Source organism: Motacilla alba, chromosome 23, assembly GCF_015832195.1.
Source record: "Motacilla alba alba isolate MOTALB_02 chromosome 23, Motacilla_alba_V1.0_pri, whole genome shotgun sequence".
Taxonomy (NCBI): Eukaryota; Metazoa; Chordata; class Aves; order Passeriformes; family Motacillidae; genus Motacilla; species Motacilla alba.
Genome location: NC_052038.1, coordinates 2,616,042 through 2,630,466, shown reverse-complemented (window position 1 = coordinate 2,630,466; position 14,425 = coordinate 2,616,042). Strand labels below are relative to the sequence as shown.

At 43.2% G+C, this 14,425-nt stretch overlaps 1 protein-coding gene across 1 annotated transcript; it reads left to right on the top strand.

Annotated features, from left to right (window-relative positions):
• Positions 1-2,636: 2,636 nt before the first annotated feature.
• Positions 2,637-14,106, top strand: ZMPSTE24 (zinc metallopeptidase STE24). The gene is made up of 10 exons (XM_038160623.1): positions 2,637-2,918; positions 4,107-4,253; positions 5,541-5,627; positions 6,224-6,340; positions 6,654-6,806; positions 8,694-8,835; positions 9,541-9,701; positions 11,056-11,160; positions 11,858-12,001; positions 12,300-14,106. The coding sequence occupies exons 1-10, from the start codon at positions 2,652-2,654 to the stop codon at positions 12,522-12,524; spliced, it is 1,548 nt and encodes a 515-aa protein (XP_038016551.1). The 5' UTR covers positions 2,637-2,651; the 3' UTR covers positions 12,525-14,106.
• Positions 14,107-14,425: the final 319 nt, after the last annotated feature.

Sequence of the window (14,425 nt, the reverse complement as noted above, 5' to 3'; positions counted from 1 at the left end):
AAAAGTTAGGTTTAAAATCATACACTAAGCAAGAGAAGCCTAGCTTACTGCCTAACCTTTAATGTCATTTCCTCTCTGAACTGTAAGCTTCTTTTAATGAAAGAAATATGGTGCATCAATCTTCTCACAAAGTTCTGAAAATGGAAGTAAGCTGTGTCAAAAGGTTAGACACTGCAACATCATCAGACAGCCTTCAATGTGTTCCAAAGTAATTTCTCTCTCTAAAATAATGAAGTACCTTTTAATTTTGAGTCATGTTTTAATGTACTTGAATCTTCAAGATCTCAAAACAGGAGAAGATTTGAACAGCAAACACTATAGACAGGTGATGTCTGCTTCAGATATTAGGCCAGAGACCCCATTACCCTCTCAGGGTTTGAGTATCCCAGAGAAGAACCTGTCCCTTTGTGGTCAGCATGAATAGTAAATTCTTTGAGGTTTGGACACTTCAGTTTCAAGTCAAGCAGCTCTATTTCCCACAAAACAAGTTGCATGTGAAACTCACTTCCTTAGACACAATTCTGCTTTTGCCAGATGAGTTCCTGTGTGCCTGCACAGTGCACATGTCCTGGCAGGCTGTACTCACTGGCACTCCGTGCACCTCGGTGTTACAGAGCCTGTTGGGTAGGGTCCTTCTGTTCAGTTGCTGCTCTTTCCACAGGCTGGGATATACCCCAGGACAAGACAGACAGATGTCATTTCTGTCTGCCAGGTATGGAGGCAAGTCCTGCAACATTCCTCAGTCCAAGAGTTGCGTTTAGAGTGGTTGAGTTGCTTTGGGCTGCACAAAAGCAGCTTGGAGGCATTTTCCTGTGGTGGTGTGGCACTCCATGCGCTGCCAGGACTTTTAGTAATGTGGGCTCATAGGGTATTCATACTTCAGCTGAAAGATAGCAGTACAGCACCGGTCAGCTTCTTCCTTGTTACAAAAATTAAATCTTGCCCATCTCAGAGAGTGTTTCAGTCTTTGAACTCCATCATCTACAAAATGCTCTAATGTCCCCATGAGGTAATAGTGTCACACCATCAAAATGTACAGCTTGAATCTACATATTTATCCCATTTTTTTTCCTTGGGCTTTTTTATCTAATCTAATTGCCTGGCACAGATGGGTATCGGAGGAGGCCACAAAAAGGGTAAAGGTTTGAAGAGTTTTTACTGTCTATTTCTGTTCTCATGCCATGAAGTAGGCCATCATTTTCCTTCCGAAGTGCTACCAGAATTTGTCTTACCGTGAAGTAACATTTCCAGCTTCTTGCTTTCAAGCATACGGGAGAAACATTTTGTTCTGCAGTAAAGGAACACCATTGCATTGACTTTCCAAAAAATTCTTAATGCGAAGAGCAGATACCTCAGAAAACACAGGTCATAGGGAATGTTGCTTCCATTTTTAAAATTGTTGTCTTGAAGTGTGAGGATTTTATAGGACAAAAACAAGTTGTGGGCTGCCCTGCCGTGTTCCCGTGGGTAGTAAAAACCTGTAAATACCTTTACAATGAGAGACATTCCAGACTGACCCCTCTCTTTCCAGCAGAGCTCTCAGCAGAGCCAATAGCACTTCCTCATCTACCCTTTTCTTCTGCAGGGATATATTAGGTTACAGAAAACGCTGGGCTTCAATATATTTGACAGGTCATTCTTCTACATAGTTTTAAAAAAGTTAACTAATAGATAATGAGAACATTAAGTTGGCATTATTTTATTAAGAGTTAATGACTAAAAATCCACAGGCATGTTCTGTTATACTTTAGACCGAGAGAGATTAGATAAATTACTGATACTAAAATGCCATATCTAGAAGTGGCTCAGTGTTAACACCCCCCTTACTGCATCTTTGTCAGGTTCCACAGTCCCTGTGCTCTGCATGGCACGTTTGTCCCCAGGCAGCACCGTGCTGTCTTCACCGAGCATTACACAGGCCAAGTCTGAAGTGTGCGTTTCGGCTTTAAAAAACCAGCAAGTCCTGCAGCAGTCAGTGTTAATTTTTGTACTTCTCTTAGTATTTCTCTAAAAGGTTTAGGACAAGTACTAACGAGGCTTCATATGCGTTATTGTGCACGGTCCAAGTAACTTATACTGAAGAAATACAGTTTCTTGCGCAGAAATATAAAGAAATATAAACACGTGCCCAGATCCTCGCCATGCTGCCCCCCACACGCGCTTCACTGGGGTGGCCGAGCCGTGCCGGGCGGAGCTGAGCCCGAGCCCACCACACAGCCCACGGAGCCCGGCACGGAGCCCACCATGGAACCCAGCACGGAGCTCACCACGGAGCCCAGCACGGAGCTCACCATGGAGCCCCTCACGGCCGCCCCTCACGGAGCCCAGCCCGGAGCCCACCATGGAGCCCAGCACGGAGCCCACCATGGAGCCCCTCACGGAGCCCACCATGGAGCCCCTCACGGCCGCCCCTCACGGAGCCCAGCCCGGAGCTCACCATGGAGCCCTGACGGAGCCCAGCCCGGAGGCCGCCGCCCCTCACGGCCGCCCCTGACGGAGCCCAGCCCGGAGCACACCATGGAGCCCCTGACGGAGCCCAGCCCGGAGCACACCATGGAGCCCCTCACGGCCGCCCCTGACGGAGCCCAGCCCGGAGCACACCATGGAGCCCCTCACGGCCGCCCCTGACGGAGCCCAGCCCGGAGCACACCATGGAGCCGCCGCGGCCGCCCCTCACGAAGCCCAGCCCGAAGCACACCATGGAGCCGCCGCGGCCGCCCCTCACGGCCACCCCGCCCCGCCCCGCCCTCGGTTCCTCCGGCCGTCAGGCGGCGCCGCAGCGTGCGGCGGGTGGAGCGGTCATGGCGCTGTCCGGCGACCTGTGGGCAGAGCTGCCGGCTGAGCGCCGCATCTTCTGCTCCGTCCTGCTCTTCTCGTGGGCCGTCTACCTCTGGGAGGCTTTCCTGGCGCACCGGCAGGTCGGTGGGGCTCTGGCAGGGACGGTCGCTGGTGGGCTGGGGCTGTGCCGGGCCCGGCCCGGCCTCACGTGGAGGATGGCCGGGGCCGGGGCCGGGGCTGGAGCCGGGGCTGGGGCCGGAGGACGCGGGGTCTGTCACCTGCCTGTGGAGGGCTCGGCTCTGTCCCGGGGCGCGGCCTCAGCGCGCTGTAGCGGAGGGTGGGAACGCTCGCAGCGGCGAGTGGGGTGAGTGCGGTAGGGTCACCGGCACCCCCAGCAGCTCGGTCCTCCTCCCCGAGACGGCTGAGAGAGAGCGGTGTGAGCCAAAAATGAGGAAACGCGTGACTTGAAATAAGGACAGTTTAACCGGTGAAGGAAGCGCTGCACAGGCCGTCGTTCAGCACGTCCCAGAGCAGAGGATGCCTGGGCAGCCTCCGCGCGAGGGCCGCCCTGGAAGGCGCATCCCAGCCCCGCTTCTTATTGCAGAACACGACATAGAGGACGGAGTGGCCCTTTGGTCAGGTCCCGGCTGTCGCCTGGCAGCCACATCGCCACCCCCAGCCTGCCCACCTGGCAGGTTTAGCAGCAGCCGCACACCGGGGTGTTGAGCCCGGCATCGAGGACAGTGGAGCCTGATGCCCCGGACAGGGGAGAATGTGTTTTGAAGTGACAAAGGGTAGGAGCTTTTCTTTAAAGAACGGGTAAGTATACTGAAACAGGACAGCTGAGGGAAAAGACTTCTAGTGTTAAAAAAATTTCAAGTGGCAAGTTCTTTACTGGAAAGGAAGTAGCACCTCGTTTGTGCAGCCACTCCGTAGCTCTGTGTTCTGGTGAAGTCACATGGTTTGCACAGGAGGATCTGGTGTTTGGTTTCAAAATGAGCTTAGTTGTTAACTGTGGTGCGGTAAGTAACATCCTGTGGAAAAATCAGTTTGTGTGATCTGTTTTGTTTTTTTTTTTGATCACCCATATATAAGTTATTAAGCCAGCAGTTCAGTTCCTGGTTACAACATAATAATTATGCTTCAGTTTTATATTTAGAACTTCATAGAAAACCGTAATTTAGGAATAATTGTTCCTTTGTGTGTTGTTGTTTCTTTTTAACTTTCTGTGGTGGCACATGGGGTCATTTTATGTGTTAATTTTAAACCTTACTTTTCTCCTTTAAAATATTAGGTGTAGACTTTAACTTTTGTCTTCAATTTTTCAGAGGCGGGTGTATAGAACAACAACCCATGTACCACAGGAGCTGGGACAGATCATGGACTCAGAAACATTTGAAAAATCTCGCCTCTATCAGTTGGACAAAAGTACTTTCAGCTTTTGGTCAGGCCTCTATTCAGAGGTTGAGGGCACTGTAAGTACCTTTCACGTGGTATTTTTCATGTACTCAAACTGTGAAGTACTTTGGTTCTTAGTGATCCCGTACAGCTGCACCATTGGCATTCTGGTGTTGTGTGGTGAACACTGACATTTATATTCTGGTTTTGTTTGTGGCTGTATTTGCTACACAAAAAGAAGTAATTATTTAGAAAGCGTGTAATTTCTTTCTGCAGTGCTGAGTCATACTGCACAACTACAGTGTTAGCTTACATTGTAATTATGTTCTATAATAGTTTCCATTGCAAAACAATGAATGAGAGTTATATTAAATTGTTAAAATACAGACCTTTCCCTGTGTTTGGAGGAATGCAACTGCTTTCATTTTTAGATAAAATTTAAGTAGATGGTAAAAAGAAAAAAAAAAAAGGAAGAGGTGCAGTTGAAGTGGCTTTCATTTCTCCATTGAGCTTTTAAAACCACCACACTTGCTTTGGTCCTTTCCATCTCCTCCTGACACTGAAAATGCACCCTAAGTGCTAGGTTGTAAGAGTAAGCCTTTTCAAAATAAAGAAATAGATAAACCCCTGGTGTCATCAATATTGGAAGGCTGCTTGCTTGAAAACTGATTTTATACATATAGTGATGCACCACTTGCTAAGAAGGCAAACATGAAATATTTACAAGTTGAGCTGTATGAGAAATGCTGCCAGGCCTGGCTGTGAGCTGCAGTGAGCCCTTGGCTCGGGCATTTCTGTGGTGCTGGTGTACCCCAGGTGTTCCCTCCCTGCTCCTTGGCAGCCAGTGTGGCAGGAGGTGCTGGGAGCAAGGAGACCACAAAGCTTTCTTCAACATGGCTGTAGCAACTCCAGGACTGAAAGTGAAACTGGGGCTTTTCTCTGGGCAGGGAACTCAGCTGAATCTCTGCTCTAGGAGAGGAGGGCAGCTGCTCTTCAAGAGGAGAGGCTGCAGTATGAATATATGCATGTGGTTATACAGCCCCAGAGCTTTAAGGTCTTCTGAAGATATTCCTTATGTCAAAGCCAGTACAGCAGCAAAGTATACAGAAAATAGCCTTGGAAATGCTACTGTTACACAGTGAAAAAAATAATTACCTGCTCTCTACTTCTGTATAGTAAAAATTAATTAATGCCAGGTATTCCAGGCTTGTTTTATCACTGTTAAGATCACAGGGGTGGCAAAAAGCTAATTATAAAACTTGTGTTATTCACCCTTAAAAGGTTCTTATCATACTGAAATGTTAGTAGACTAAGATGACAGTGTGTTTCATACTGCCTCTGTGGTATGTGGTTTTGTTTTTAAGATGATTCTCCTCTGTGGAGGAATTCCTTTTCTATGGAAACTGTCTGGTCAGATCTCTGGTCGTGCTGGGTTTGGACCAGAATATGAGGTAAGTAGGCTTTAAATTGCTGTGAAAGTATTTGGTCCCTACTGCAGTAATTACTTTTAAATTGGTATTTAGTTGAAAGTGAGATTTAGCTAACATGCAGTACAGTAAAAATAACAGGTTTTTCTGGTGCACACAATGACTCTGTGATTCTGAGAACTGGTAAATTAGCTTGCTTTTAAATTACCTCACTAATTAAAACAGCCTTATGTGTTAAAAGCAAAGTCTGGTATTTGCTTGAGTCAAATGAGGTGGTGAGCTGGGTTTTTGGGAGCTCTATATTTGGGTGTTTTCTTTTTAGTAATCCTTGAATTGATCTACCTGCACACTAAAAGGGTAAGAAATTTGAGTCTACTGCTTATGTTACCTTTGTGCTGTGGATGAGGCATGTATCCAAATTTGTGGTCCAAATCCTTAGTAGGCTATTATAGCGAGCAATAATTAGTCATCATGAACAAGTTCATTCTGTGAATTTATCTAGCATCATCTTCCAACTGGTTTAGTTAAACCACTGACCTAAATGCCATTTTTAACATTTGGAATATTTGTTAGTATGGGTCAGTAAATATCAGGTGGTTTTGTTTTGTTTTGTTTTTTAGATTGTTCAGTCATTGGTATTTCTGCTGCTTGCAACACTCTTCAGTGCATTGACTGGTCTCCCATGGAGTTTATATAATACATTTGTCATAGAAGAGAAACACGGCTTCAACCAGCAGGTATTGCAGAGAGCACTTGCACTGAGCAGATTGGTTCACACTGCTCACACAGACTGGTCCTTTCATGAGTGTGCAATGCAGAATAATGCTTTGGGTCAGGCCTTGCTAAGGAACAGTGCATCCGCATGGGCTTGAGTCCATGTCAATGTAAGGAGCTACTAGGAGAGCTCCTTTTTGACTGACTCTGATTTTCTTATGACCCTGGCACTGCTGTTTTGCCATTTGTCTTAACTGAAGGCCTCAGTTCACTAACCAGAGTGGCATATTAATATTTGCATTGATGTCACTGATCGAATTTATCCTTTCTTTGCAGACGCTGGGATTCTTTTTTAAGGATGCTATCAAGAAGTTTGTTGTGACTCAGTGTATTCTGTTGCCAGTGACATCCCTTCTGCTTTACATTATTAAAATAGGGGGAGACTACTTTTTTATCTATGCCTGGCTCTTCACTTTAGTTGTTTCCTTGGTGAGTATGAGAAGATGTTTGGGTTTCTTCCACACTCTAGCTTACTGGCATGGCTCAGCATGCTGCATGCAGCTGAAAGGAAATGAAGAAAAATCTAAATCTCCTGTGAATTTTAATGTCTACAAACTTTAGCAGAGTGTCTTGCTCTCAGTGTACTTGTTCAGAAATAGCAGCTCATATCAGTTGTCCACATTAATGTCATATATATCTAATCTGTTTAATACTGGAGTGTCTTCATCAATTGAAAGAGAAGCACTTCTAAAGCTTTAGAATAGGTACTGCAAAAACAGCACTCTGTGGTGATCTGTTTTCCTTTCTCCTGAGGTGAGAACCAGAACATATGCAGCTGAAGCCACATTCCTCTCTCTCACTTTCCTATCACAAACTGGTATTTTATTTTGGCTCTGCCTGCACCTTCCTGTTGAGCTGTCCGTGTAGATTTTGTTCTGAGGTTCTACAGTTACTTTCGAACCTGATATAACAGGGGGTGGTCTATCTTTTATACTACAAAAGCTAGAAAATAAAATACCTTGGCAGAGCTGCAAACTGCTGCATTGAAAGAACATTTTCATGGCTCACTCTTCTCCTCTGAGTCCCCTCCACCCCTGAGGAGACAATTGGTGTGTTGCCACCTCACTGCAACTTCATAGGGTTTCAGGCCTTAATGTGTTTGAACAGCCTTTGACATGCAGAATCATCCTAAGAAGTATTAGATTTACACTTTTGAGTCTTGTTTTGGGAAAAATTCCAGTTCCATAACTCTGTAATCAGAGTTAGAGTTGCATCCTCCTACTGCTGATACCAAGGCATGACACAAAGATCAGAGATAAAACCTGAAAATTAGGCCCCACATGCTTTATGGTCTGAAACAGTAGCCTGGACTGAAAAGCTGATTTCTACTCTATGAAATACCCTCCTACACCTTCTGCAAAGCATCTGCAGAGGTTTAAGCCCCTAAAAATTACAGTAACAGAACTTGTTTTAGTGGTGTTTCATATTGATGCCCTCACTTGCTGTGACTTTGCAAAAGTCAGGTTTTTTTCTGATTTTCGATTGCATTGGACTTTTTCAGCAGTGCACACACTGTCAAAAGTCCAGGTACTTGTTTTCAGTGAAATAAAATGTATCAAGATAATTTTGAATTTAATGTTGATGTCCATTTGCCTCTCATGTCCTGTTCCTTTTTCACTAACCAGAATTTAAACTTACAAAAGAAATAAATAAAAATAACATTGTGGTGATCCAGAGTGTGAGGAAAGGGAGTTCAGCTTTCCTTTCCATCACATTATTCTAGTTCTGGCTTTCTCAGCTGGGCTGCAGATGGGTTTGAAGAGATGCAGGTGCACTGTAGTGATGTTTTTAGGTCAAGGCTATTTGTCATGATGGAGCCAGAGGCATCAGGCAGACAACTGCTTTAGCCCTGCAGACAGCTGGGAGACAGAAAGAAAACAGGGGACATGAAATGAATGCCTCTTGCCTCTTTTTAGACAGTTGTTTTGCAAGTTAGCAGGAATTAGTCCCACTTTTTCTATCTCTTGGTTCCTTCATCTCTTCAGCTGAGTATGAAACATTTCAGAGCTTTCCAGGATTGGTGGAAGTGACAGCCTTTCACTGATGAGCCCCCTGCTCCCAGAAGCCTTGTGTTCTGCCCTGTTCACACCAGCTCTGCTCAGGTGTGCAGGTGCTTTGTGCTCAGTTTGCTGAACTGTGGCCTGGCCACCAGACAAAGCAGCCCATAGAGAGCCTGCCTGTAGATCCCACTTCATACAGGTCTCTGCTTTATCTAGTGTTTTTGCTGAAATTGTGCCCTCTTCATGAACTTTTTGCTCCACCTTTAGTACTAAACAGGTTTGCATGCCCTGTTCTTAATATCTGATGTGTTTGCAGGTGCTTGTTACAATCTATGCAGACTATATTGCACCTTTGTTTGATAAATTCATTCCACTTCCGGAGGGAGAGCTCAAGCAGCAAATTGAAACAATGGCAAAGAGCATTGACTTCCCACTGACGAAGGTGTATGTTGTTGAAGGTGAGGTTTTGTTATCTTTTTGAAATAAAAAGGCTTTGTAATTTTAAATTTGTGGGGGTTTAGCATTGATTGTGGATGCTGTAGTAGGGCAGTTGCTTGCACTCAGATACTGCAATACTTGCCAATGTCTGTAGCATTTTCTTGGTCTTTTTCCTGAAGCTCAGTGCACAACCTGAATTCATCTTCTGGTTGGATGCATTTTCCTGGGTCTGTGGAATGGAAATACACAGCTTGGTCAGGAGTGGAAGCACAAAAGTAGTCAAGATTATAATGTTGTAACTGTGAAACAAAGGGAATAGCTGTTTCCATTCACCTTTGCTGGCACATTTGAAAGAATTCTACATAATTTAGCACAGGTTCTTTGCCTGGAGCAGTGAATGCTCAGCTAATGCTTCAAGCATTCAGAATGCTCTTTCCACTCTAAATCTGAAATTGCAATAGGATTAGCTTTTCTTCTTGGGCATTAGATGCTCATGACTGCTCTTATGGTTTTAGTGCTTTTGGTGATAACACGCTACATTTCTCTATTGGAGTCATCATTACTTAGATTTTAGAATATGCTTCAGCTTCCAAACACATCTGCTTGAGTTTGTCTACAGTTCATTTGGGGACTTTGAGAATTCCTCTGGAAAAGTCTGATGCGTCATACTGACGTGTCAGTGCATGGGATTATTCAGATCATGGTCTTTAAATTTCCCCCATCAGGTTCTAAGCGTTCTTCCCACAGCAATGCTTATTTCTATGGATTCTTCAAGAATAAGCGGATAGTTCTCTTTGACACACTCCTGGAAGACTATTCTGCTTTGAACAAAGAACCAGCAGAAGGAGAAGATGGTGAGAACGAAGAAACAAAGTCTAAAACCAAAGTGAGTGTGACTTTCATTGTGTAGTTCATATTAACTTCTTGGTGAGATATTCCCTTGCTTTTTCTAATGTATTTTAAGGGTCTTGAGTAAGTTGCTAAAACTCAAACCCTAATGATTTCAACACCAAAGTATGCCTGGTTTGCTTATTGGGATTTCTGGGGCTGTGTGAGTTGTGCAGATGGTACCAGAGGCTGTAACAATCCACGTGGGCATTAGCAAAACATTAGTTCCCTGCATGTAAAAACGAGATCTGAATAAGGGACCTGTTCAGGGTTTTAGCTCATCTTCTCTTGGGACTGCCATACCAAAGCTTCCCTTTGAAGGAAATACTTTTAATTCTTAGTGTGTCGTTTGTGTGCCTTTTACTGCACGCAGAGATTCTGGTGCAGGAGGACAGACAGATTGCACCTGTGCATCCTCCCATGCTCTGGTCAAGAACAGCATGGTGGCCTCTCCTTTGATGTGCAGCTGCACATCATGAGTCTGCTGGGACAGCTCTTGTGGCCTCAGAAGAGTATGGAAATGACTAAAGCTAATAGAATACTTTCTGAATAACCTAAAGGAGTTATTCTGAGAAAAACAAATGGCCTTGTGCAGGTGAGGCCTAAGGTTAGGCCAGTCTTGATTGTTGTTCAGTCCAGCTTCTGTTCCTTGATTCCATGTCAGTGGTGTCCAGGGTTTTATTTGTTTGGCAAATGCTGCAGAAGTGGGTGGTGAGAGGAGGGGATGTTGAGCTCCCCTGATCCAGCCATAATGAGAGTCTGTTCCATTTCAACAGGTTCTTCAGCCTTTGTGTTTGCTTCTGACTTGCTAATGGCACTTTGAAGGTGCAGATGTCCTTCCTAATTATAACTTTAAGGCGTGTCATAGGGCTTTTTGAAGAGGACAATTCCTTTTAAAAGGAACAGAACTGCCTTGGGAGGAAGGCTTCATGTTGAGTGTTGAAGTAGGAACAGGGCTTTGCTCTCAATTCTCTGAAAGTCTGCAGCTCTGAACACCTGTTTCCAGTGTCATGCTTTGCTCGAGTAAAGAAACAGGATGAGAAGGGATAGGAGAGTGTTTGGAAGGCAAATCTTCCAGTGTTCTTTCAGGTTTGCCTCAGCATGTCTGCACACATAGAAATAAGAGAACACCACCTCGTAGTAGAAGTGTTCTTAACCTTAAAAGGTTCTATTTCTGTAAGTATCTTCATGAAAAAGGCTCAGCAAGAAATTATATATGTGTTTCTGGTATTAGAAGGGAATGGCCTGATCTAGGGGCACTTAAGTGACCAAGAAAAAACGAAATTAGTAAGAAATTAATTTGGTTGTGTTCAGACATACCTGATAATGCTTCTGTTTTGTTATTTTCTCAGAATAAGAAACAAGGATGTAAAAATGAAGAAGTTCTGGCTGTACTGGGTCATGAATTGGGTCACTGGAAACTAGGTCATACTGTCAAAAATATAATCATCAGCCAGGTAAGTTATTTTAAACTGGTTTTTTTTTTTTTCCTGGAACATCTGTAATTTTAGCTGTTTCCAAATGCCCTCTTCCAGATACGTTAGTGTATATTCACCTCATATACTTACACTCTGTGACTGGAAGTTGGTCTGGATCACAGCCATCCTTCTTTTCTGTTCTGTGTGTTTCAATAACAAACAATGTTCTGGCACCTTCTATTTTACTCTAACAAGAGCAAAAAACCCCTTGGATAGCTGATCACCCCCTCTAGAAAACCTGGTAAGGCATGGTCCTGCCTCTTGGCTCTGAAAAGCCAGGCAAGCACAGTGTTTGTACAGAACGCTGCACAGCTTGGATGAAGCACAGATTGTTTCCAGGAACAGAAGTACAACACAGCACAGACACATTTTGTTTGGCTTTAAACTTTTCCAGGAGATGGGTTCCATCCTGTACTCCCTCCTCTCATCTCTTCTTGCTTTTTTATCTCCCTTCATTATTTGTTTTTTGCTCACTGGCAGAAAATAGTGCTTCTTCTACTGTTGCATTTTCAGAAGGCAGTGAAGACCAACTGTTGGTTCCTCTCTGTGTATTACTTCAAAAGTAATCTACTTGTTTTGTTTTGTTTTGTTTTTACAGTGGTATCCATGTGCAAATCTATAATGTGATGTTATGTAAAGACTTACCTTAATCAAGAATATTTTTTCTTTTCTCCAGATGAATTCCTTCCTTTGCTTCTTCTTGTTTGCTGTGCTAATTGGTCAGAAAGAACTCTTTGCTGCATTTGGTTTCTATGACACCCAGCCTACCCTGATAGGCTTGATGATTATTTTCCAGTTCATTTTTTCACCTTACAATGAGGTAACTTGTTTTCAAGACATAGACTCTGAAGTATCCTATTTAAATAATGATTCTGTTTTGTCAGGGGAAGTCTGAAGTTTCTAGGGGCTGTGTTGGGTGTCTCATTTTGATCATCAGGCTTAGTGCTGCGTGTTGGGCAGCACTCCCAGTTTCAGGTGTGGCTTGGATAAAGCTTAGTGAGATCAATCTGCAGCCACAGCAATGTGTAGGATGTGGGAAGCTAGATGTGGTGGTATTTACTGGCACTGAAGGAATTTGCAGATAGCTGGATTTTAAAATAATGCATTTCTCTCCACAGGTTCTCTCATTTTGTTTGACAGTATTGAGCCGACGATTTGAGTTTCAAGCAGATGCATTTGCCAAGGAACTTGGGAAGGCTAAGGACCTATATTCTGCTTTGATCAAGCTAAACAAAGATAATTTAGGATTCCCTGTTTCTGACTGGATCTTTTCAATGTGGCATTACTCCCACCCACCCCTTTTAGAAAGACTTCAGGCCTTGAAAGATGCAAAGCAAGAGTGACAGCAATGATTGCTGGTTCAGAGACAGTGCTTCCATCTCAGAAGCAAAGTTCAGAGCTGCTTTTTAATTTTTTTTTAAATGGATAATGCAAATTAAGCACGCTGTTAACAGCACCACAGATCTGAGTATCCTGAAACAGGTATTAAATTATAAATGACTTATTTTTAACAAAAACAAAACTGTGGAACCTAATTTAGAAAAAGTGCTGGGTGAAGACCTTCCCCCCCACCCGCCACACTGACTTTTATTTCCATATCATAGTGTAGACTTTTAAAGGGAGGAAAACAAGAGTAGACTTCAAAGCACCTTTTTCTTCAGTTTGTGTATGCCTTGAACATTGCTTTTGATCCTTTTTCTAGTCTCAGCATTCTGTGAACCTTCCCAGTCTCACCCTCTTCACAGTGAAGGGGCTTTGGGTGACTTGATTTCCTGTATAATGATACTTGTGCTTGCCAGTGTGTTTGAAAAAGCTGAATCCAGCTGCAGGCTTTTCTCCTGCAGTCATGTCTGTCAGAATGAAAAATGCTACTTAATAAAACCTTCTTTCTCTGCAGTGTGGGAAGAAGGATGAATTATAGCTGAGGAAGTGTACCATGTCTTCCTTGAAAATGAGCATTATTATTTAGGGGCATTATAGTGGGATTAGGCTGCTCCTATTGCCCCAGGGCTGCTGGGGGTATGGAAGGATGTTACAGAGAATCAGAATGGAACCCACACATTTGAGAAAATTGCCAATTCTCTCTTCTTCTCCCTTTTTCCACATCTCAGTTGCTCCATTTCTGTTGTGCTTTGCCTAGATTTCTTGTGTATATGGAAGTGTCCAGTTGCTCAGCCAGTGTATCAGAGCCACACTTTCATTCTGAGGGGGCTCATCCTCCATTCCACTGAGGGTTTTTCATTAATATGAATCCAGCTGAAATAGTAGTGTTGGCATACTTACTCTTCATCAATGTTCTTATATATAAAAATTCTTACACATAAAAAGCCCAGGAAACAGTTTGCCCACATCAATTATTGAAGAAAAAAGTGGGTAAACCTGGAAATGGCTTCGGCATTGATTATCTCAGACTTTTCTGATGAAAAATAGGATTATACTTACTTTTGTTGAAGTAAAAATAAAAGTAAGATATAAGTTTGCATGTGCATACAAATGTTTTAACCGGCTTCAATATAGAAACTCCATATAAAAATCAGATTTTCTGTCTGTAGTAAATAAAAAAGTTCTGCTCAGCTCTGTACAAAGAGAGAAGTCACCAAAGCAGATTGTCATTGTTTCACATGTCAGAATATTCTCATATATTTTATTGTTAGCTTACATTTGTTTTTCTGATCATAGGGAAAAATGCCTTATAAAAAGATGGGCACAATGATGTCTTGGGTGAAACAAGATGTTGCTGAAAGCCCTTTGTATGCCTTATTCTAATTGTGTTTATACCCCAGCAAGTATGGAGCTAAGCTATAGATACAGATTTAGACAGTTTTACAGATCTGGAGAGCCTATATTTGTCATGTGAACTGTATTTAATAAAAGGCCCTCAAAAATAAAAACATTAACTTGAATCTGTCAATTCAGAAGAATAAACAAGTGTGTCAAGTTTTGAATGAGCTGTTAGCTGGTGTAAAGGTATGGAAAACATGTTAAGTGTGCTCAGAAAATAATTTGTCTCATCCATTAGGTAAAAATTGTATGCAAAAATTAATTTTCTGGCTACTTCAGAAATTTGAGTAAATGCAAACAAAAGGAGATTTAAGTGCAACGATGAAGGAAATGCCAGTTCCTATGGAAGCATGAAATACCTAAAATACCTAGCTCACAGGTGAAGATAGTGTTTTTGTAGCAATTGCCTGTTACTTCCTTTTCTCCCCTGTCAGTATTTAGTTATCTCTGCAGTTCTTCTAGC